The sequence below is a fragment of the Aspergillus luchuensis genome, chromosome 2 (assembly GCF_016861625.1).
Source record: "Aspergillus luchuensis IFO 4308 DNA, chromosome 2, nearly complete sequence".
In the NCBI taxonomy this organism is placed as follows: domain Eukaryota; kingdom Fungi; phylum Ascomycota; class Eurotiomycetes; order Eurotiales; family Aspergillaceae; genus Aspergillus; species Aspergillus luchuensis.
In genome coordinates, this window is record NC_054850.1 from 12838 (window position 1) to 35683 (window position 22846).

At 50.1% G+C, this 22846-nt stretch overlaps 10 protein-coding genes across 10 annotated transcripts; 6 read left to right on the forward strand and 4 right to left on the reverse strand.

The window, feature by feature from the left end:
- Nucleotides 1–291: 291 nt before the first annotated feature.
- On the reverse strand, nucleotides 292–1865 carry AKAW2_20005A (agmatinase; the record flags this gene model as incomplete). The annotated part of the gene is made up of 5 exons (XM_041684671.1): nucleotides 292–477; nucleotides 567–712; nucleotides 795–1457; nucleotides 1536–1662; nucleotides 1755–1865. The coding sequence occupies 5 exons, from the start codon at nucleotides 1863–1865 to the stop codon at nucleotides 292–294; spliced, it is 1233 nt and encodes a 410-aa protein (XP_041538831.1).
- A 542-nt stretch (nucleotides 1866–2407) lies between these two features.
- On the forward strand, nucleotides 2408–4066 carry AKAW2_20006S (uncharacterized protein; the record flags this gene model as incomplete). The annotated part of the gene is made up of 2 exons (XM_041684672.1): nucleotides 2408–2530; nucleotides 2609–4066. The coding sequence occupies 2 exons, from the start codon at nucleotides 2408–2410 to the stop codon at nucleotides 4064–4066; spliced, it is 1581 nt and encodes a 526-aa protein (XP_041538832.1).
- Nucleotides 4067–5821: 1755 nt separating this feature from the next.
- On the forward strand, nucleotides 5822–6312 carry AKAW2_20007S (putative quinol monooxygenase; the record flags this gene model as incomplete). Its single annotated transcript, XM_041684673.1, has 3 exons — nucleotides 5822–5896; nucleotides 5981–6105; nucleotides 6168–6312. 3 exons carry the CDS (start codon nucleotides 5822–5824, stop codon nucleotides 6310–6312), a joined length of 345 nt encoding a protein of 114 aa, XP_041538833.1.
- A 219-nt stretch (nucleotides 6313–6531) lies between these two features.
- AKAW2_20008S (uncharacterized protein) lies at nucleotides 6532–7014 on the forward strand (the record flags this gene model as incomplete). The annotated part of the gene is made up of 1 exon (XM_041684674.1): nucleotides 6532–7014. One exon carries the CDS (start codon nucleotides 6532–6534, stop codon nucleotides 7012–7014), a length of 483 nt encoding a protein of 160 aa, XP_041538834.1.
- Nucleotides 7015–7320: 306 nt separating this feature from the next.
- On the reverse strand, nucleotides 7321–9120 carry AKAW2_20009A (cytochrome P450; the record flags this gene model as incomplete). The annotated part of the gene is made up of 3 exons (XM_041684675.1): nucleotides 7321–7466; nucleotides 7522–8726; nucleotides 8783–9120. The coding sequence occupies 3 exons, from the start codon at nucleotides 9118–9120 to the stop codon at nucleotides 7321–7323; spliced, it is 1689 nt and encodes a 562-aa protein (XP_041538835.1).
- Nucleotides 9121–9869: 749 nt separating this feature from the next.
- AKAW2_20010S (uncharacterized protein) lies at nucleotides 9870–11028 on the forward strand (the record flags this gene model as incomplete). The annotated part of the gene is made up of 3 exons (XM_041684676.1): nucleotides 9870–10040; nucleotides 10113–10280; nucleotides 10351–11028. The coding sequence occupies 3 exons, from the start codon at nucleotides 9870–9872 to the stop codon at nucleotides 11026–11028; spliced, it is 1017 nt and encodes a 338-aa protein (XP_041538836.1).
- A 1375-nt stretch (nucleotides 11029–12403) lies between these two features.
- Nucleotides 12404–13558, forward strand: AKAW2_20011S (uncharacterized protein; the record flags this gene model as incomplete). Its single annotated transcript, XM_041684677.1, has 1 exon — nucleotides 12404–13558. One exon carries the CDS (start codon nucleotides 12404–12406, stop codon nucleotides 13556–13558), a length of 1155 nt encoding a protein of 384 aa, XP_041538837.1.
- Nucleotides 13559–17584: 4026 nt separating this feature from the next.
- Nucleotides 17585–17995, forward strand: AKAW2_20012S (uncharacterized protein; the record flags this gene model as incomplete). Its single annotated transcript, XM_041684678.1, has 2 exons — nucleotides 17585–17940; nucleotide 17995. Coding segments are annotated over 2 exons (357 nt in total).
- A 578-nt stretch (nucleotides 17996–18573) lies between these two features.
- AKAW2_20013A (putative O-methyltransferase) lies at nucleotides 18574–19986 on the reverse strand (the record flags this gene model as incomplete). The annotated part of the gene is made up of 5 exons (XM_041684679.1): nucleotides 18574–19351; nucleotides 19423–19549; nucleotides 19617–19631; nucleotides 19701–19833; nucleotides 19921–19986. The coding sequence occupies 5 exons, from the start codon at nucleotides 19984–19986 to the stop codon at nucleotides 18574–18576; spliced, it is 1119 nt and encodes a 372-aa protein (XP_041538839.1).
- An 839-nt stretch (nucleotides 19987–20825) lies between these two features.
- On the reverse strand, nucleotides 20826–22258 carry AKAW2_20014A (uncharacterized protein; the record flags this gene model as incomplete). Its single annotated transcript, XM_041684681.1, has 3 exons — nucleotides 20826–21350; nucleotides 21406–21921; nucleotides 22025–22258. 3 exons carry the CDS (start codon nucleotides 22256–22258, stop codon nucleotides 20826–20828), a joined length of 1275 nt encoding a protein of 424 aa, XP_041538840.1.
- Between the last annotated feature and the right edge of the window lie 588 nt (nucleotides 22259–22846).

Below are 22846 nucleotides of genomic sequence, written 5' to 3' on the forward strand. Positions count from 1 at the left end.
TCACCTTGTCTATTACATCATATCTATATAGACGAACTGAGAAACGAAAATCGTAATTATTGCGTACCATGCTGACCATATACGCCCGTAATATGCGTTGTACTGAACCCCATGGCAAGACAAGGAGACATCGGTTGTTGCAACAATGGCTTTTGGAAAGGCTGTATAGATGGACCTGACGTCGGCTGAAGGTGCCCTGTAAACATGGTTGTGATGCGACGCGGGCCCGTTCCGGATCTCAGCAGGGCGACAGGATGGAACCCTTCACACCGGGCTCATATGATGAACTGGCTAGCTGATTTGCTTCAACAGGCCATTGAGGACGTTTTCAGCGCCGGGATTGAGGCGGTAGCACACCTCATATTCGTTCGGCTCTTGCATCATCCCTACCGGCACTTGTTGCCCGCCTGCCGGCGCCCGGGACTTCTGTTCTCGGGCCACCATGCCAGTGACCAGTTCGTACGCCAAATTTGCCGCCTGCAAGATGATACAGTCAGTTAATAACGGAGGTTCATGCCTGGGGTCATGACAGAGTGGCTGCTGCTTTCAGTGGGAAAGGAACGTACCAAATATGCGGTTTCACCCCCTGGAGTGTCGTAGGCCGGGGCCACCTCGACGATATCAGCTCCGACAATGTTGAGATCCATGACACCCCGCAAGATTTTGATCATCTCGCGCGTGGTCCAACCACCCGGCTCAGGAGCTCCCGTTCCTATCAATATCGCCCAAATTAACCATCAACGGCCTGGCATACTCGGGACGGAAGGAGAAGGGGCCAGATAAGGTAAACCTACCCGGGGCAAACGCGGGATCCAATACATCGATGTCAATGCTCATGTAGACTGGCTGATCCTTCGGGATATGCTGATGAATGCGATCGACGATGCCGGCCGCGCCAATCGTGTCAACCTCGTCGGCGGCAATTCGCAGGAAACCCTGCTTGTCGTCGTCTTCTAGGTCCTGGAAGGAATTCCCACTCAAACGGGTGTTGATACCGGCATGTAGAGATGAGGAATTCGAGATTAGGCCCTCCTTCATGGCATTCCAGAAGACAGAGCCGTGGTTAAACTGAGATTGCATGGAAGTCCAAGCTGAGGGGTACCGATCGGGATGCAGCGAGTCAAGGTGGGAATCGAAATGCAAGAGAGCCACGGGCTCGCCGTACTGTTCGCGAAGAGCTCGGAGGGCGGGAAGCGCCACGAGATGATCTCCACCGAGGGTGATGAGCTTGGGCTTGCCCGTCCCGGTGGTTGTCCTCCGGGAGCCCAGCTCCCGGTAGGCCTCAGTCATTTGATGGACGGCGACGGCGTTGTCGAATGGAGTGACGGGGATATCACCGCAGTCTAGCACGCGTGCCCATGACTGATATGGATTGATTTGGGCTGCGGCATGAAAGGCGCGCGATGGGATATGGCGAGCAGAGGCGGTGCGAATGGCACGCGGGCCCATACGCGCACCTATTAGTGTGGGGGGAAAAATAATATCAGACGGTGTTCATCAATAATAGTGAAGCCTACAACAAGGGCAGAATTTACCAGGTCGATAGCTCACGGCCGTGTCGAATGGCGTGCCAATAATCCCGATGTCAAATGGCGTGTCGGGATTGGTGAGACAATGGACATGCTCCAAGTGGCCAAAAGTAGTAATGCCTGAAAATGCCCACTAAACAAAAGTTTGATTAATAAACAAGATTAAGCTCATCTCCGTCGATCACAATTTTGCTTAGGTTTGTGCCTCAATGGCCTTCAACTTACATCTTCACCCCAACGTTCCTTGAGCTCCTGCACGTGAGCTGGAGATGCTTGGGTGGCGGAGGCGCCTCCAACAAGACTCCCAAAAATGGAGCACCACAGAGAGTAACGCATTATTGAGACCAAGGTATTTTGGTGGGTGACAGCAACAATGTGTAGGGTTGTAATTGGAGAACAGGTGGGGAGGGAGGGACGCGTAGGGTTTGGGTGGTTTGGCCAATCGATTTATAGCGACATACCTCGCCCTCTCCGAATGCGTCTCCAGCCTCGAGGGCCTCCATACTCGGCCCGCCCGATGACGCCCTTGCATGCACGGGGCCGTCATAGATCGCCCACCGACCAATTAATGGTCGGAGGCCCCCGGGGTGTGCATCTGCCTCCTGCACCTTTCGGAGACACTAGGAGGGTCCCGTTTACAAATCGACTCCCGGTACCCTCCCTTGCTTGCTGGCCCTCGTGAATGCGCTCTCCTCCTTCCGCCTCTTGCTCTTTCTCCATCCTTCCTCCATCTCCGGTTTGCTTTGGTTCTTTGGACTTCTTCGATGCTTCGCAACTAGTCTCCCGAAGTCAGTCTCTTTGGTCACGGTGGCTGTACAACCCGGCCTTTTCCTTATTGTTACGTTTTCACGGGTTACCCCCCGTACCACCTAGCCAGAATGGGCGACATATACTCGGAAGCCGAGTTGGAGCGACTTGGTCGCATGAGGCCGACCATCTTCCCCAATTTGCTATCGGAGCTTGGGTTTTGCTTCTCCCTCGTGCTCTCGCAAATTATGGCAGTAAGCTCATTACAATATCCCCCGTCTAGTCGGTGTAGACAGCCGTCTTGGGCGGACCTCTGGGCTAACCTTCATCAGGAATACTTTATCTCCGGCTTCAATGTTCTGTTGCCCTCTTTGGCCGAGGGACTGGACATTCCGGAAGCCTCATCTAGCTGGCCGTCCAGTGCTTTTGCCCTGACGGCGGGTGGCTCGTTGCTCTTCTTCGGCCGTCTGGCCGATCGCTATGGAGGGTTTGTAGTCTTCGCGGGAGGCTTGGCTTGGCATCTGGTCTGGTCGCTTGTGGCCGGTTTCGCGAAGAACGCCCTTATGATGTATTTCTGTCGAGCGCTACAGGGCTTTGGCCCTGCTGCCTTTCTCTCGGCAGGGATCATGCTCTTGGGCACTACCTACCGCCCGGGATGGCGGAAAAACTTGGTATTCAGCATCTACGGCGCCTGCGCTCCCATCGGCTTTGTTGCTGGAATTTTCGTGTCCGGCATGACCGGGCAATTTCTTGACTGGCGCTGGTACTTCTGGATCGGGACGATGCTGCTCTTCCTTGCCCTGATTGCAGCTGTGCTCTCTGTCCCAGCCAGCATACGCCGCAAGCCTCCGCATCCTGACATGTCTATCGATTGGGCTGGCGCCGGTCTTTTCTTCTGCAGTCTTGTGTTGATATTTTTTGCTATCAACGATTGCGGTCATGCACCCGACGGCTGGCGCACTCCCTATGTGTATGTCACGTTGATTGTGGGATTTTTCGTGCTGCTGGCTGCACTGTACGTCGAAGGTTGGGTGGCCAAGGAGCCGCTGCTTCCTCTTAGTCTCTTCCGCATCCCCCAGTTATCGTCCCTCCTCCTCGGTCTGTTCTGTTTCTACGGCGTGTTTGGCATCTGGCTGCTGTACTGTGTGGAGTACATGGAGAACATCATGCATGCCTCGCCGCTGCTCGTGGTGGCGTACTTTGTACCTTTCGCACTGGGTGGCATCTTCTTCAGTTTGATTGGGGGCTTATTCCTGCATGTTCTTCCGGGTACGGTTCTTCTGGTAATCTCCGGTATTGGATGGCTAATGGCACCACTGCTGTTTGCCATCATGCCGCTCGGGGCTAGCTACTGGCCTTATGTGTTCCCGGCCATGATCTGCGGCACCTTGGGCATGGATGTCACCTACAATGTCACCAACATCTTTGTGACCACCTCCCTTCCCGAGCGACAACAAGGGCTGGCCGCCGCCGTCGCCAACAGCGTTCTATTCCTGGGCATCAGTTTCTGGCTGGGGTGGGGTGATTTTACCTCGGCGCAGGTCCATGGAGACTTGCGCGCGAGATACCAGGCCGCACTCTGGATGGCGGTGGGGCTGGCCGGGTTGGGACTGATAATCATGGTGCTATTTGTGAAGATCAAGCCCGCCAAGAGTGAAGTGACTGTGGATGAGAAGGAGGGGGGCTCGGCAGGATCGGCAGGCTCGGGAGGCTCAGGAGACACGGAGTTGATGCCGAAGCAGGAGACAGACATTGGAGTAAATGGACGGGATGGGAATGACCTGCAATAACTTTGACAGCCCTCGTCCATTGTCATTATCAGCTGTGATTGACTTTCATATGCCGATCATAACTTCACCCTGAGCACATTCATTCTATGTATTAGATCCTGACTAAAAGGTCTTGTTTTGGAAGAAAGAGAACCCTCTTAGAGTATTTATATAGATATTGTCTACCTCGCACTCTAAGGAAGGTTTTATCAAACTTTGGTACACCTTGGCATACAATTTTGTACGGTGCGTATAGGAATCTGAAAATTAAAACCCTATTCTCCAGGTGGTTGTGTCTTCATTAGATGAGTATTTAAGAAACCCAACAACAAGAAAGTATCTGTGATATAGCAACATATATATCATAACAAAACAAACATCCAAATCAAATGGGACTGTCATCCAAATTATGCATTGATAAGTATGGTATTTTTATAATTATGCGCTCTCAGAATTATATATATCTACTTCAGCTATATTCTGACAGCAAATGTTTCTATGGTTTTTATTGAGCCAACTGCTTAACCGTTTCATACAAGCCTGGAATCCATTATTTTTTGTCTAACTCAAACTGTACATCACCTATAATTCTTACTTCCTTGGGTCATTGCAGGCAGTTGGCTTGCTTTTCGCAGTTATCCTGGTTCATCATGCAGTCTGTGATATATACACGGGCAACATCTTCGGACCCTGTAGCAATATCCGCCAGGTAGGTCCAATGCTTCGTATATTAGAGCTTAGAAAACTCAAAGAAGTTTAGGAGAACAATAACCTTACCAACCACTCAAGATATATTTCTCCAAGCTTGTAATTTTTCTTTTGAACATAAGCATAACGGCTAATGTCATGAAATACTCTGTCACACTTTATAGTATATACTCCAGACACTAAATTACTGCCTCGGAACTCAAGTCGAAATACCTCGGAATATAACAGTACTACGTTCAACAAAGAACTGAATATAAGCTGAGGTGAAGAATGTTGCGGTCTCTTCTTTGGTGCGCTTTTAGAGATAGAACGTCTGCCTTCCAGCTCATTCGGCAAAAAATCCCATATATAATTACTTACCTTGTACGTTTGCTCCTTATGCCCTTTCCACCCGACTCTTAAGGGCCGTCATGAAGTAGGGTAGTTACGTATACAGTCAATGATATTATCATCATCAAGTTGAGTTTTTGTATATTTATTCGTATAATGATGTATATTGTAATGACGTACATTATACATCTCCAAAGGGATGTTCTTTCTAGGGTACCTACTACTTACAACACGGATGGCAACCGGGGCGGGAGGACGAGAGAGCATAGACGCGAATCCCAGCAGATACAAAAAACCATAATATTATGATATATCAAAACAAAAATCTACGTACTATTGCCACTTGCTATAATTTTCATTACTAAAGAATACTACTTGTGCAGCTTTCAACATACCACGCTCCGCAAGGGATTGCCCTGACTAAGAGACACGGTGAAGAATGCTGTGTCCGTGCTGCACATCTCGGTCTGACACGGATGGCGAAGATCATCCCCCCACACTGAATTGCTTAGTATCTGCAGGGCTCGGAGTGGGGCCGAATTTGAACACAGTGCTGACCCTCTCATCAACCACTGCAAGGGAGTCAGAGAAAGGAGTTCGGTCTTTTCCGTAGTCGGAGGTACCGAACTATCAACACTTATAAAGTATTGTCTGAAATGTGGAAAGCATCATCCCAACACAACTCCCTCCCAAACAAACAATTTCCATCTATCCATCCCTTGCAAATCTACCACCACCATGACCAACACTCAGTTTGGCGAAGAATGCGACATTGTCGCCGTCCTTACCCCTAAGCCGGGCAAGTTGGACCGAGTGCGTTACTCCTCACGGTGTCTGCCGGCATTTGGTTTTGGTACCCTATGTCTTGCCGATTTACTGACTTAATCTTGAACGTAGGTCGCTGAGCTCCTCACCAAACTCACCGCATGTGTCAAGAAGAATGAACCCGGGGTTTTGAGCTTCCACTTGTACAAGGACTTTGACCGGGAGACCGGCCAAGAGGAGCTGGTTTTGGTCGAGAAGTAGGACTCTCTCCATCTCTTCACATTGAGTGACCCGGTCGCACCCATGCTAACATTACTAGATATGTGAACAAAGAGGCATATGATCTCCATGCTGAACTACCCGACTTCCAAGCCATGCATGCTACCTTTCGCGCTGAGGAGCTCATGGCCAAACCCATCTTGGTCAAGAGTGTGAAACCATTGGTGGGGTTTGAGCGCAGCTAGGTGAATGGCTGCCGCTCATGCATAGTTCGGAGGGGGTCTCCGGCAGTAGTATAGAGGTAGATAGATATAAATACTATCGCCCACTTCCCATAAATTTTGAATCTCGTGTAGAAAAAGCTCTGGACACTAGCTACCCTCAATTTTCGTTCTACATTCCTATCTCATATTCCAATCTCAGTACCGAATAGTGGACTTTCTGTAAAGAGCATAGTCACAGCCATGAACATCCGCACAGTTGTTGAAGCATTCTGTGCCGACTTCGCTAATGGTACTCATCCTACCACCATCCTCGACACGCGCTTCACTAGCAATCCTGAAATCTACGAGTACGGCCCCGACTGGGCGCGTTCACGACTTCCTTACCTGGGACGGTCCTGGACTGGAAGACGATCTTCATCTACACCGTCGTCCGAGGAAGACACCACCTGTGATGCCTACTTCGACGTTCTTGGGCAGACGCTGTTCTTCGAGCCAGACAACCGAGAGCCGACGTCGCCGCCCGATCAGTTCTTGGTCTCAGCATCGAATGGAAGTGACGATGCTGTCATGGTCAAACTGACCTCCACAGTGGGAAGCATCGCAACTGGGAAGAAGTGGGTGGAGACATTTGTATTCTTGTTTGGGAGGTTCGATGCACAGGGTAGAATTGGCAAATTGGAGATCTGGTCGGATTCGTTGAGCGCTTGGGTCAATTCTGAGTAAATGGTTTCCTTGTGCACTTCTTTGGGATACGTCGCTATGGCTTCAATGGGCCTAATTTATGCAATTCATAGGTACCGTCATCAACTCTAGAAAGACATCTTATTTTGAGGAATTCAGTCCAGCTACGGTTGACTGATCCTTCGCCTCTTCTTCCTGCGTGGTCCCCGACCACCACCTCTTCCAACCACGAAACGATCCTTTTTGAGATCAGGTAGATTGAATACAAACATACTTTTCTTCGAAATCATGGTGGATCGGAACAGATTGAGGCATCATATTCTAATAAACAGTCCAGGGTCACATTGATCAGTTGTATTTTACGCTCTCAAAGGCAACCGTTAGCTGATTCCCCCTTGGTCCCGAAATGAAGCCGTCTTCCTGCTCAATTCCCTCGTCATTTACAATATGTGTGCGGAAGTTGGCGTAGATAGCTGCCACCACATATTTTAACACTAAAGCAGAAGAGTTAGCCAAGGGAACAGCGGTAAAGGCGGGGATAACACTTACAGTACAATGCCAAATTACTCCCAATACACATGCGCGACCCGCTGGAGAATGCCCAGAACCAGCGCTCCTTCTTATCAGCGCCCTCCAGCGTTTCTGACAGCCAACGCTCTGGATGCCATTCATCTGGGCGCGGGAATACTGCGGGATTGCGGTGCAGGCTCCACGCAGCCGCACTTACGCGTACTCCTCCGGGTATGTTTTCATAGGGACCCAGCGTGGTTTGGTTATTCGCCGGCGTAATCCGTGGCTGACTGCCGGCCACCGGGGCGTGCAGTCGCAGGGTCTCCATAATGACTGCGTTCAAGTAAGGCAGCTCGTCCACATCCTTTGCCTTGGGCAGCGTGTCATCGCCCGCATTCGAGGCTGACCATGCAAAGGCTTCGGGACCCAGCTTGCTGCGCAACTCATCCTGAAGACGCGCCAATGCCACCGAATTCTGCGACAGCTGCCACGTCACATACAGCAGCGTCGTCGCCACGGTGCCATTGTTAGCAATAAGTTGATCTAGCAACTCGCTGGTAACCTGCAATTGTTGTGGGGACCGCGGTGTCCGGAGAGTCTGTGCTGCATTTCCGTTCATGCCGGCAGCAGAGACATCGTCGCCGATCACGGGATTCTGGGTGATACTGGGTGTGGTAGACACGCCCTCTTTCTCGGTGCTCTGACGGAGTCTCTCGTATACTACCGGAAGGTGGCCCGGCTCCAAGGTGGACCCGCCTGCCTTTTTGGCTAGCATGATTTCTGCGCCATCACTCATGTTGAGACACCAAGCAGCGATCTGATCATGTGCAATATGTCGTGCCCGGGGAACAGGGGAGATTCCAAGTTTCTCCAGCCATGCAGTGAGACCGGGCAACTCCTGCAGCCAGAATAGCGACACCGGGTGTTGGTCGTCCAAATACAGGTTTTGCCAACGGGCGGCAGCTGTCAGGTCAGTTACAAACTGGGTGCCGGCCGACAGACCGAAGAAGTATGAAGTAGTCAGATCCATGGCGGTTGCTTTGTAAATGGGATAAATATCCATTGGCTTCTTGGCGTTGGCATGGTTGGCGAACTGCGGGAGAAGTCGACGTTGCACTACCTCCTGGATTATGGCCGACGCGTCGGGTGAGGCTTGTAAAAACGATTTGGAATAGATGTTCGAGATACGCTTCTTCCGCATCGCATGTTCAGGTGAGTGTAAGGAGGAGAACATATTCAGCGCTCTGCGGAGAAGAATAAGTTAGCAGCGCGACGATACTAGGACAGCAAGTCAACGTACCCATAGTTCACGAAGACGGTATAGAATGGCGGCTTCTCGAAACCCTTCCCGTACACTGTCTTGATGCCATCGTTCACACAATTAATGCTGACCTCGTTCGGCGCCAAACGGACGACCTCGCCATGCTGCTGATGTGCTTGGAGAACCGTGTTATTTTCACGAATCCGATATCTCGCCCACAAGATCCACAGGGAAGTGTAAGGAGCCAATGGGTGAGCGTTAGGGATCTTCGCCAGTGGAGAAAGAAAGCTAGGGTAGATAATGAAATGGTACAGGAACAAGGCCACCAGGGCGATGCCTGCACACGCAGGGACGCTGGGCAAGATACTGGCTTCCATCGGTATAATTGTGCGAACAGGTGTAGGATGTAGGGGAGAACTAGCTAGTTATGGTGAAACTGTACTGCCATATGCTGTGATCAGAATTAAGAAGTAAGTTGGAAAATGAATATGCAGACGACATCACGCAAGCTGTCGGACATCGATATTATAGCGGCAGCACCTCTCGGAGGCCTCCGAGAGGTGCAGATTCATACCAAGATCGTCGTACAACGTACTATCGGCTATATGCCGCCCCCGAGCATATTGCGGCTAGCTGAAGTAATGCTAATGCTTTGCTGATCATTTGGTACCTCCCAGCTTATGGGGGGAGGAGGTGGCTGTGCTTTGACATGTGTTTCTGGTCAGGAGGAGGTGCTTTGATCAGCCCTAGGGCATTAAGCAAGAACAATCAGCCCTGGCGAAGTCAGTGTTGCGCGTTCAAAACACCAGGAATGGAAAGCCAAATGTCTATCCTGACTTCTTACATTCCAGTGAGAAAAACAACGCATCTTCAGCCAGAGGATGACTGTCGGAAGCTTCCGCGGTATGCAGTTCCACTACGAAAGCCACGCACCCTACGGCGCTGTGTGTGTGGAGATCTAGGATGTCAGTTCAGCTCCCATAGTCAATGTGTTTGTTGCGTTACACAGTCGATGCTTAAAATGCCCTGTGTTGTGGACCAGATTGCAGTCTTCGAGGACATGTCCAACTCAACTTCCCACGATTTCTCCGAGACCTTCAACATCAACCCATAACCCACCCAAATCATGGCTGCTGGAACTGTTGTTACGCTGGACATGGCAAAGTTCTTCCTCGGGAGTGAGGAAGAACGAGCCCAGTTTTCTCGCGACTTATTGCAATGCTTTGCGAGCCAGGGGTTTGTTAAGCTGATCAATCACGGCGTCCCTAATGCTGCCATCGACAAGGCATTCGAATGGGTAAGAAAGTCCTTTGATTAATTTGGGTTAGTCACTAGAGGAGGTGGACTGATGGAATTGTGAGCAAAAAAGAACCGTTCCTTTTTCGAACTGCCCCAGGACATCAAGAAGAAGTATCCTCATCCACCCTGTGCTAACCCCAACCGCGGATGGGTGAGCCTCGGTCAAGAGAAGAGCTCGGCGATCAAAGATTTTGAGAAAGGGGTTTGCAAGGAGCACAAGGAGGTCTTTGATGTGAAGGTAGGTAGTATAGATCTCCATCAACAATCTTCATCCGTCTTGGTTTGCTGACCCGCCGATTCGGTAAAAGGAGTCGTTTGACATCGGAAATCCCGAAGACCCGATGTACGACAACATATGGCCGGATGAGAGTGAGGCACCAGGCTTCCGCTCTTTCTTCGAGATCTTCTACGAGCTTCTTCACGTGGCTCATTTGAACATTCTGAAGGCGCTGGAGATGGCCCTGAGCACCAAAGACCAGCCATTCGAGGTTATCAAGCACTGTATGCCCAATGTCAGCGAAATGCGCTTGAATTATTATCCCGCGGTTGATATCCGTGATCTGCGATCCGGCCACATGAGCCGCATTTCTGAGCATACGGACTTTGGGACAGTCACCCTGCTCTTCCAGGACTCCGTCGGAGGACTGGAAGTTGAGGACCAGTCCAACTTGGGCACCTACTTCCCCGTGGAGTGCGAAAACAAGCATGTCATGCTCGTCAATATTGGGGATAGCCTGCAGCGGCTAACGAATGATTACCTCACGTCGGTCAGCCATCGCGTGACGCTGCCCATCTCCGCGCGGGAGCGAGAGGAAGGACAGCTGAAGGAACGCATGTCCGTTACGTACTTTGCCAAGGTGGCTCGCGATAACTCCATCTACCCCTTCGGGCAGTTTGTGTCCGAGACCAATCCGGCCAAGTATCCCCATATGACGGCGTATGAGTGGAACCAGATCAAGTTGGAAAAGATCTACGGAGCCTGTTAGATGGAAATGCCCTTTTGTGGCAAGAGAAAGAGCCAACAGACAGAGACCCCGAATGAAAGGGGGTGTGGCCCTAAACCGCAAAGGATAGATTGTGCAGGTCATTTACGTGTTCCAAATTTCTGCAATGTTTGTTTCAAGATGCGGGCGAACGTTTAAAAGTCTTAGGGCCAGAGTGTATAGTTTATTATCAAGTACCCAGTCCTAGCAGCATCTTCATCAACGATTTCGGTCATACTCTGACACTACTCACCAACAATGTACTCATAAGGCTATCTTCCTTACTGTGCTGAAATATGGGATGTTCTTAGGAAGCCAACGCAACATAACTGATTTGGCGATGTAAATTTTCCGTAGTCTGCGCCCGCTTCGCTCACATGTAGAAAACAATGTAAAGATACAAATATTACATCAACGTCTGAGTGCTGGACTGTTCTATACTGAGATTTATTCTAGTCGAGTGACCACGTGGCAGGCATGTACATACTAGTGGAAATTTCGTGTAGCGAAGCCGAAGATCCCACTTTACTTCTAGTCTTGAATAGCAGACATTGTTCACGGATCTTTTCAGTTTGATGATGTAATTCTCTTCTGTATGCTATTGAAACTCTAAGCACTGTTTCTATTTTCTTCTGTTCCACGTAAAAAAAGTGATACTACTAATTAAGAAGTCAGTTGCGTACATCTATCACGTGTAGGATAAATATATAAACGAATAAGTAAAACCTACACTATACTACTTTCTAAACTTCTTTTTCTCTGTCTCTATTTCTGCGTTTTATTTTTCAATCAAGTTCTCATCGAATTACATTCCTGGATATCCATGCTACAAACATCTAGGGAGGACTCCCCCTTCTTCTTACTGCTACCAATGGGAACTAGTCATACTGAAGGAAAATATCAACAGTCAAACATGGGTGGCCTGGTCGGGGCGGGAACTATGCTAGTTATGCAGATGAATATTAGTAATAGGTTTATGCACTTGTTAGTACCACTCCTTCGCCCACTGTTTAAGAGAGTCCAGTTGGGCATCAGCCTTGGCAATCACTCCTGGATCAAAGGAAGGCCTTTACCAACTGCAACGTCATTGGCGCCTCCAATGTTAACGCCTCGACGTGCGAGCATATCTCCAGATAAAGGTGCGTATGCATACCCCAACATCCCCTCCCTTTCTTCTCGGCCAATCCTTCAGGGCTATTAACCAGAACCAAGACTGTCCCAAGTGCCGTACCCGTCGCATCAAATGCGACAGATCGGTCCCAGCATGCCGGAAATGCACCACACGAGGATTTCCATGTCCGGGATACGGTCTCATCCTCCGATGGGGCCAAGGAGTGGCTAGCAGAGGTAGACTCACGGGCAGGCAGCTACCTCTACCATGCTCCCGACTATTGCCCACTACCCTGATGCTGTAACTTCCGAACTCATGTATCACTACCATCAGATTGTGTCTGCCAAGCTGGCTTGGGTCGATGGCCCGACGAACCCCTGGAGACAGGTCATCATTCCGCTGGCGGGGGCATCGTCGACTGTCCTTCATGCCATGCTTGCACTTTCGTCGGAAGATCTTGCTGCGCGTTACCCGAACGACCATCCGCGTCGCCAGCAGCTGCAGGTCGTCTCTGTATGCCGCCGGGAGCAGGCCTTGGCTTCGGTGGCTCAGCTTCTTCGCCACATGAGGCAGGAAGGCTCTTCCTCCAATCAGGCCCAGTGCGCACTGGCCGCCACGCTCATCCTCTATAACGTCGAACTCCTCGGCGCTGCATCGGCTAAGTGGCGGATGCACTTGGAGGCCGCACGTGTGATCCGCCGATGGAAAGAACACACACTGATGGACGCCGGAGGCACGGACGAAATCGATGCCTTTTTAGTCTACGAGCAGTACTACGCCAGTGTTCTTGCTAGCCTCACCACTTTCGATGCCCTTGGGGAGTACGAGGCAATTCCGCTGACTGATTCGAATGCTATATTTAGCGACTTTGTCGACATAATCAGTCGAACGACACATGTGGAGCGCTTGCAATCTAGTGATGACTATGGGATGGATTTTTCATTGCTTGACACGATGATAGGGGATTTGGAAGCCGCCAAGGCCCGCATGCTGGAGTTCAGCCTTATACTTTGCTGGCAAACCGACCAGGCCTGTCTCAGTTTTCAGCACCTGGTGTGGATCTTTTACTACGCCGGTCTAATTTATGTCCACCACGTCCTCGCTAGGAATGGTTCTCTAGATATGATATGTCAGTCTTGGAGAGATTCCATCTTTATCCATCTCGCCCTTCTCGTTGACAAGCACTCATTCGCTCATGACCTTGTGTGGCCGCTTTTCATTGCAGGCACCGAGTGCCGTGGGTGCCCGCAGAAACAGAAAGTGGTCGCACACGAGATTGAACTGGTTATGGAGGTCAGCGGCACATTGGACCGACGAAATGTCTTGTCCTTCTTGAAGCGGTTCTGGGCCTTGCCAGAAAGTGACCTCACGTGGATCCAGTTCATGAGGCTGGCACCGGAGCGACGTATGCTTATTCTTTAAGGTCGCCTACTACGCCGGGCTAGACATTCGGAGAACGTCCTCCACATTTCTCCCCGAAAGCTTGGCTTCCTTTCGGGCCTCACGGAACCGAATGCGCCAAATGATGTGGCTGAGGTAAATTCCCAGCTCGAGTACCACACTGGTCACTGGTCAGATACTCTGAGCATATACCGCGAGGCAAGCAACGGACTCACACGACGATATACATAACCCCGCCAAGGATATCGAATGACCCTTGTGCCACTGTTGGACTCCGTTAGCATGTCGCACAATGTAAGGTATAGTGGCCATACCAAGGGCGAAAATTGAAAAAAGCCCTCCCAGCGTGTCGATGCATAAGAAGACCCAATCTATGTCGATCAGAATTCGCGCCTTCGCCCCCGGGGAACATGAGTACCACGTACTTATTCCGATCACCCGTCCTTGCCTTTTCCCCAATTCAAAGTATATTGGTAGCATGCCGCCAGCGAGAAGTACCGTGGCTATCGCACCCACCAGGAGATCCGGCCAGGTGATGCCCTTATTGTATGGGATCTGCGACCACGATCGAATTAGTTATTCAATATTTTCATGAGTAGGTAGACCAGCCATCATGCCCTTAGTGTCAAAATGAGTAGGGCTTCGACCCCACCCATGATCGCTAGGAGGCCAACACATGCGAATGTGGCTTTTTGGGAGGTGTAACTGCTGTTCTTCATGTCAGCATACAAACATAAATACCGCTTCAGCTTAAATATTTTGGGTCCTAGTGTCCAAGCATGGTTAGGTCTCACTGGTCATAATGTAGAATCTGGGCCCAGATAATGGCCGAAAAAGTCCCGAAAATCTGAGGCTGGATTTGCATCGGGAGATTGACTTCCTGGCGGTCATTGTTGTGAGCATCTCGTCTCAAGCCATTACGTGTACCTGAACGGCAAATTGAGGGATATTATTTACCTGTAGGATCAGATAAACGCCCATGGGCACAGCACCTGACAGAGATCCAGTCAGTATTACTAGAATTGGCAGTCCCATCTTTAACGCTCCTAATGGCGGATATTACTACTACACTGATATGGATATATGGATAATCAGCACGGGGGAGGGGGGAATTGGTCCGTACAAATAGCCCACAAGAACCCCATTGCAGGAGGCAGCCCTTCTGTTTTCTTCCGTCGCCAGTTATACCATATCTGGGGGACAAGCTGGATACACCAGAAAACGGTGCCGATAGTGCCAAGAACATTGGATGCCGGGGTGGCGTCGGTTGATGCGGACATGAGCGGAGTGATGGGGGACCAACTTGGTTATAGGAGGCAGGCGACCTTGGGATGGTTGAACGGTCATTCGAAAGGCGGCATGAGCAGGCCTGAAATCAGCGTTGACCACCCTTTTCTACCCATCGCACGCAAAAACTCCATGTCCCTAAGGTAGATATCTAGTTTGTGTCTCCAAACTCTGGAGATCCGAAAGAGTGGGGCACGGTAACCAAAGTAGGCAAGTCGGGTGAGAAAAAGTTCTAGAACCATATAACATTTCAGAGATTGAGAGATAGCCCATAAGCCTTCCAGGAAACAGGAGAAGTGAACTGTAACATGAGATGACCCGCTCCTGATCACATCAAACTCTATAGACGTAAGCATTCTCTTGCAATCTGCATTATCCGGGCATTGCAGACCCTGTGCTGTCATTGATGGTGCGTGGGTCTGCGTCCCTGAACGATCCACGTGACACGCCAAGTCCCTAGAAAAAGGCCATTTACCAGCTGTACCGGGTTTAAGCATCTTATATTATTGATTTATCTATAGTTAACATCATGCACTAAGAGGTTGAGAATACCAATGAAGTAAATCGAATGTACTACAAACGGTTCTATTGTCGCAATTCTGTTGCGGGGCCGTGCTCTGTTTCCTGCTACCATCAACCGACTTGGAGTGCTCTCCTGAGACACGAGATAGCGATTCCGGGACAGTATCTTCCTATTTGAGTATTAAATAGAACTGGAACACCCTCTACTAGTCATACAATCAATCTTCTATTAACATCAAAGTCTACGTAGGAAGGACCGCTCGAAGGTAGTACAACTGAATCGTGCACAGGCATGGTCCAGGTCGATGTTAGCTTAGGAAGGCGGACTAATAATTCAGCGTATTTGGGACCAGTCACATTTCTACCTGTAAAACAGTCAAGACCTTAGTTCCCCTATTGAGTATCGGTTATGGGGTGTTATTGTGACAGCATTTGAACCCTGTCTTCTCTCCCCAGGTGATAAGTTATCAATGGTTAGATTTGCGATCGTAACATCGTTGTACCTATACATTAATGTTTGCCCTATAAAAAATCCCAAGCGTTATCGACTGACGCCAAGTCCTTTCAGTGTAGTAAAATTCCTCGCTCGCTGAGTGTGGAGGCCGTGGTCGCTGTGGTTAGACGTGGAAAATGCAAAGACCGGCTGTCAACTGCTCAGTTGCGATACCCATATGTTACCGAACTTATTCTGGACTATATATGGAGCTTGGAGAAGCACAGGTGAGGAGATATGAAGCTTACAATTATGCACATATGCTGGAAATAGCTTATTGTTTTGTCACCTTCACACCTGCAACGGCACGATCCCTCGCCCCTCCCAAGTTAAGCCGAGATGTGTGCCTTCTTTACTTTCTTACCACCTACCCCCAGAACCACGTTTCACGATGAAGAAGGGGGTTCTGATTCTTTCTTGACTTCTTCTGACCGATCATTTTGTCTAGAAGCTCGGTAGGACTGTCAAGGCGATTGTACTTTGTTACGCCAGCGCTACGCTGCTTCTTTCTTGCGCTCCCCGGTCGCATAGTGACGTTTCCATCGTCAGGGTCAGAACTCTGCTGTATCATGGTGCTCAAGAGTAGTCCCTTCCATACCTTCTAGATATTCCTGTAAACTTCTTAAATCTTGAAATGTACTCAAGGTGGGAATCCGGAGCTTTTGCCCCGGTGTTCGAAGCCCGCATCGTACACATACGATCAACTCCCCTACCCAATACCTGGCTCCGGGGCTGGACGGGGTTGGGTCATATGAATAATTAGATTGCATATGAGAAGCGACTCAACAATGGGCGGGTCACTGGATGATCTACAATCGGTCCCAATCGGTTTCCAAATCTTGACATGAACCATGGATACCGGAGTCTCAGTCGGAATATCCGGTGAATACCACCCAGTAGTGTAAATAGCGGCATCTTCTTCGGTGTAATAAGCCCCGGAATTCAGATGCGCACACTGCTCCAGACCGCCGAAAGCACTGGGAACTAGCAGCTTGCCATGCACAAAGTCGGCTCAAGCCGATCGCTGATCCCCAAGCATATCGCCAGTAAGCAACAGGCATCGGAGGTAAGTAATGGGTGCTGAGCAAAGTAGCTGACAAATAGAATGTCGAGCTACGTTACTAGAATGCCATAGGGACTTGCTCCGATCTGCACAGGTTCAGCCGCACGCCGGCCACAGTAGTCGGGCCCTAGCTCGTCAGCACTAGCCACACTATCTATCGCTGGTGTGGCCATTAGTTCCGACCCATGACCAGCCTAAAGCTCAAAATGAATCGATCGCGCTTTCGACTCGTGAATGAAGAGAGGCAAATGCAAGGATCTGCATGTCAATTCCCGAATTCCCAAGTTTAGTGGTATTCGAGGCTTGGAGATGGGCGCATTGTATCGCAAGTGGCGGTTGCGTTGGAGTCTCAAATTTGCGGTGCTCCCTAATTTGCACAGTATGATGCTGAACATCGAATCAATGTGGTCACCACAATGTGCGAGATTGCATGACCGACCCGAGATCTATTCAGCTGCTCCCAAAGTGTACAATGCACACTTGTTCAGAGCTCCACCATGGTTCATGGCGCTAGTTGGCAGGAGAATGAAGCGTGCGACCGCCCGACTATATATAGTTGGAAAGGTATCCTTGCTGGCATCTTTCCTCTCAATCATCACATATCTTTGATATCGCGTAACAACAGCACGACTGCAGACCCTCCTCACCCAACGGCTCTTTAATATTACCACCAGTGCCCATCATGCATTTTCTGCTCCTCTTGTTCTTGGGGCTGCTGCAATTAGTCTCTGCAGCCAGATCCGGCACCTATTATGCCGGTTGGCCTGTCGGTGATAGCACATGGAAGACAACCGATACCGTCTTTCAGCGAGAGACGGGCATCTCCAGGTACCGCCTGTTCCAGGCTGACGGACTGATTTATAAGTATCAGCTCGATTTTGACGTCACCGAAAGACAAGGCGAACACGCAAGTACCTACGTGTTTTTTGACTCAGAAGGGGACGAGTATTACAAGCTGGTCTTTGTCACCGGCACTCATACCCTCAACTTTAATAGTGGGGACCCTTATATTCAGCAGGTCAAGGTTATCGAGGATTAGTGAGTGCATGCTACCATATATACCCCAGTGATACCATGGCTGATATGGATCAGAATAACCTCCCCGTTCGTGCAGGATTGAATAAGCTGATTTCTTGCCTTATTGGGTACCCTCCAATTCTGGCACATATCACCAGACAGTGTGCTTTAGTTTGGTACCAGTGGAACGAGAGGAATTTCTTGGGTATGTTCGAATGCCGAATGGTGGCCACAGTGGAAGATAGTCCAAGAGGAAGCAAGATCGAAGTTGTGGAGAGGGGTTGGGGAAATGGGTAGTGATTTACATTAGAAATATAGCGCAAGGTCATTGGGTCTCAGAATGTGGCGTTCGCAAAGACAGTCGTGATTCTATTGGCATTTTCAGTGACACTACGTACTAGACAGCCTTTCTCGTAGAACCTTGATCTTGCAGCAAACATCCCGCACGGGAATACTGGAAACAGCGTAGGAATATCGCATTAGGAGGCTCTATATTGTAAAACAATGGCCCAATGGCAGAACATACAGGGAGCGTCCCTAAATGCTTTCTCTTCAAGGCCACTGAGCGCCAATCCTGCGGCACCTACTTAAGCAACCAGCTTACGAACATTTTAGACTTGGTGCCTAAGCTTCGAGACCGACTGTGTTGGCCATTCAATTAAGTACTCTTCTCAGCTCGACAACACACTCGCCATTTGGTGGGTACGCCTCGAAAGTTATTTGCAACCCTGCAAAGGCCGCAAGATCCCTCCACTCCGCGCGGGTCCGTTCTCGGCCAGCATGCATCAAGATCATCGCGGCATGGGTGGTCGAACTAGCTGCATTCTTTGTAAACTCCTGAATGAGCAGACGTGAAGACGGGGCCATGACCCTGGCGACCTTGGCCAACAGCTTGATGGACTCAATATCCGACAAATTGTGGAGGACGTGAGCCATGGAATACAGCAAAGCTCCCTTGACAGGCTGCTCGCTGCTATCCTCTTTGTAATTCCAGGCCATCTCTGTGACCTCGGGAACCACACCAATGTCTGCATTGTACTCCTGCAAAATGAGGTTTTCCTTCTTTAGTAGGTGTGGGTATGCCGCTTGCATCTCCAAGAGCAGCTCGCCCCGGCCACCACCGATGTCAACTACCTGGAGTTTCTCGGGAGCCGTTGATTGAAGCAAGCCATCCAGATCATACCCGAGCTTGCGGACGCGATCGGGCATTGTGCCCCAGCGGCCGAATTTGCCCGTCATAAAAGTGTTAAAGCTATCAAGACGACCCGTGTGATGCATCACTGAATACACATGTTCCCGAGCAAGGAAGTCATTGCCCATGAGTTTGTGTGCATACTGGAACGGAGTGTCGCACTCCTGGAACGGATACTCAAACTTGGTATCTATCAGGCGCCGCATGAGAAATGCCGATGCCAAAAGCCCCTCGGATGTGCTGGATAGTGAGAGAACCTTGCTGTCAGCTACCGACATCACAGATTAAGGTGTGTCGCAAGAGATTCCTACAAATGCATGGCTCCATGCTGGGCAGAGGGCGTTTCCACCAAGAATCGGGTGACGTCGTTGGCCCGGTACACATCATCTGGAAGAAGGTCTAAGAACCCTAACCCACCCATGAGGAAAAGGGTATCATCTGCGGCGTAGTCAAGCTTTGTGAGTATTGTTCGGTCATGGAGAGGTCTGCAAGAGAAACAACATACTGGCCAGAGGCACCGCTGCATTAGGATTGGTTCACATGGTTAGCTACACGAACGTTCCACGAAAGAAACCATTGGATGACATACACAGGTCAGTGTCACCATATTTAGTGTGATGCAAACTGCAGACCTCCTCCGCGGTGGCTGGTTTACCGATGTCTTGCAGGCAGCCGAAGAGGTCGAAATGAACAGCGATGGGCACGAACCCCAGAGAAGGGGCCTAGCAGAGGGAGAACATGAGCATGACCATGCAATAAAACCACCAAGGATAATATAACCCTGAGTAAGAGGCAGGGAACAGACACACCATAGTGACAGTGCTCAGGACCTTCTTCCCAGCTTCAGGGATGGGGGCATTCTGCGGAGCGGCCATGCCTGTGGAGACCTTGGAGTGCGATGTTTTGCTCAAAGTACAGGATTTTGGAAGACCAACATCCTAGGATATACCCTCTAGATATAGGGAAGCCCAGGTCATCTGCTTATCATTTGTCGTTCCACGGCTAGCCATCGTTCCCCCCGCAGAATTTAATCTATCTCACGCCATTGACGATCATCTTCCAGTGATACCCAGAGCGGTGCATGGGGGCATGCAAATCTAGCGCGAGGCTTATCGAACCCTAGCCGCCACCAATAAATATAGGCAGGATACCTGGCGCATGCACAATCAAACTGCCCATACCAAGCCACGAAGATGTCCTGAGCCCCTGACAGGGGTGGTGGATAATGTTTACCTAGGGCCAGAACCTGTGTGCGCGAATATTGATGGCGGTCTACTGCTTACGCTGGTGATAAGAAACTCTGAACCTCCATTCCACATCACTTGGGGAATTGCAAGCCACCATCATTGGCGGCACGTTCAGTGATACCCGGCCATACTACGGTCTATGTCGTGCAGTCAGTAGTCAGCTTACATCTAATACAGCAAAGTCTCCATCGTGCGAACACTAGGTAGGAACATGATAGCTGATGACAGCGATGATAGGTTCTATAGAACTAGAAGGTGGTGACACACCACGTTATGCGCAGTCCGTAGATTGCCCCACTGGGCTGTGCGACGCAAGGGGCAATGACCGGCCGGTACTCTTATCAGTCCAGAACGAATGTACTTTCTCCCCTTGGGTCGCCTCTTTCTAAGGAGGACAGCATGCCCTGTGACCACCCCTTCCGCATTATCAGGTGTTCGACCAAATTTTATTCTCTATTGCCCTATTTTCAAACAGTTCTTAAGACTATAAGGGACAGGATACTACCGGGATCTCTATACACGTGTTGAATTTGTAGCTTGTCACTCACTTGACGGACGATGGCCAGCCAATCCTTTAGCGTTCTCTCCAGCGTGTTGGTAAACTGGTGAAGCAGTAGATCATTGCAGCGCATCACCCGTTCCTGAGTAGCCGGGATAGAGCCCGTTTCTGGTAGAACTATGTCAGCGATGAAGATCCTGCTCTTTGGTTCCAGAGCAGGCAAAATGTTGCGAAGAATCTGAACAGCTTCCTGATCCGGCCAGTCATGGAGAATTTGGCGCAGCAGATATACGGCAGCACCCTTAACTGGCTGCAAGTGGAAGAGAGAATGACCCTGAAACCGGATGCGAGTAGTCACTGAGACGGGCAGTTCGCGCTCTTCCAGTCGCTGGATGCTGTTAAGAACAACCTCTGGGCGGTCTTGCACCACAAAGCGTAGCCTCGGAAAGCTCTCTGCTAGGCTTACACTGACATGACCAGTAGAGCCGCCTATCTAGGGGTATTCGTTAAGCAGTGCATGGAAGGGAACCTGAGATATAGAGGCTCACATCGACTACGACCCCGTCACCGAGAGATGACCACTCGAAACTTTTGCATAAATGCGAAGTGTCAAACAGATTGGTAGTGGACACTGCTTTCATGGAATTGGCGAATTCAACCGTGCGGGCAGGATCCTGCGATATGTAGTCGAAAAAGGAGCCATGGTGGTCGAAGGCGAGATTATGCGCCGTTTCATTTAATTTATTGCTATCTGGCCAAGTAGCAGTCGCATCCACATTTTTGGCCGCAGTTGGGAAAACGGTCTCAGCAAAGTACTGGCCCCAATAGTCCAAGGTCGGGTCACCGGCTAGCTTGCGCGATACAGGGCTGTGGCCAACCATTCCCGTTGTTCCGTACTCTTGGAACAAGTGACCGGTCATGGCGAGTCGTAGGTAGCTGCGCAAGAGTTTCTCTGGCACTTTTGCCATGTGAGACAGCTCTTGGTATGAGATCGTGCCATCCTGTGGCACAAAAGTGTGAATCTTGAAGTGGAGTAACCATCGCACGGCACAGATAAATTGGAGCTGGAAAATGAAACCACACATTTACTATATTATCAGCTAGCCGTCCATATACATTTGCACAGTTTCAGAGAAAGGAGGCCAAAGTAGGAAAGGATATGCGAACATCAACCGTTAAATTTGTCAGCACATCACCTGGGTCCCGGGTTAGATGGAGCAGCTGAATTGCGGCTTCCTCCAACTCAAGTTTGGCTGCGCCAATTGTTGTTGGTAGTGTGGTCTGGTTAGGCAGCATCGACGGGTCGTCTTTGAGTGACTTAAGGTGTTCGGCGATGAGACCGGCACTAGAAGCTACCTGGCTGGCATAGCGTTCCAGTTGGGAAGAGAGACGTTCATCCATCACCGAGTGTAATCCAGTTGTTATGTCTTGCTTTTCCACTGCAATGAACGGCAACCATGCAAGTCTGTATCGAGAAGGAGCGGGGAGGGGACATACAAGCCCTTCCAAACGCTCTAAAAGTGACGGACAGAGTAACCGAAAGAAGAGGGCATTGGCGAGCCATAGCTAGATTTAAAGGGTAGGCAAGGGACGAGTGAAGGCGGAGGGCCTAGACACTGACACAATACATCAACGCCTCGAATCTCTGAATCAACGACACTCGGCTTGCGGTCGTTGCGTACAGCCTAGAACTGGCCGAGCCGAGTCTGGCCACAGATAGAGTCAGCTGCCAACATTCTCGGCCTTGGGTGAAACCATCAGGACAACATTCTACATTTGCAATCCCACGAAGCAGTCCCGTGGAACATGCGCAACCGATCATATTTCCGCTCTCATAGGATGGTCTTAGTTTTGGCTTGCATTGCAGGCATGTCAGTCACCCCTGCTGATTCAGTTGGTTGTGACAGCTGACTGCTTTTATCAGACACTAGTATCCGCGTTCTGGCTACCCAGCCACCGACTACGCTTACAGGTATTCTGTCCCGGTGT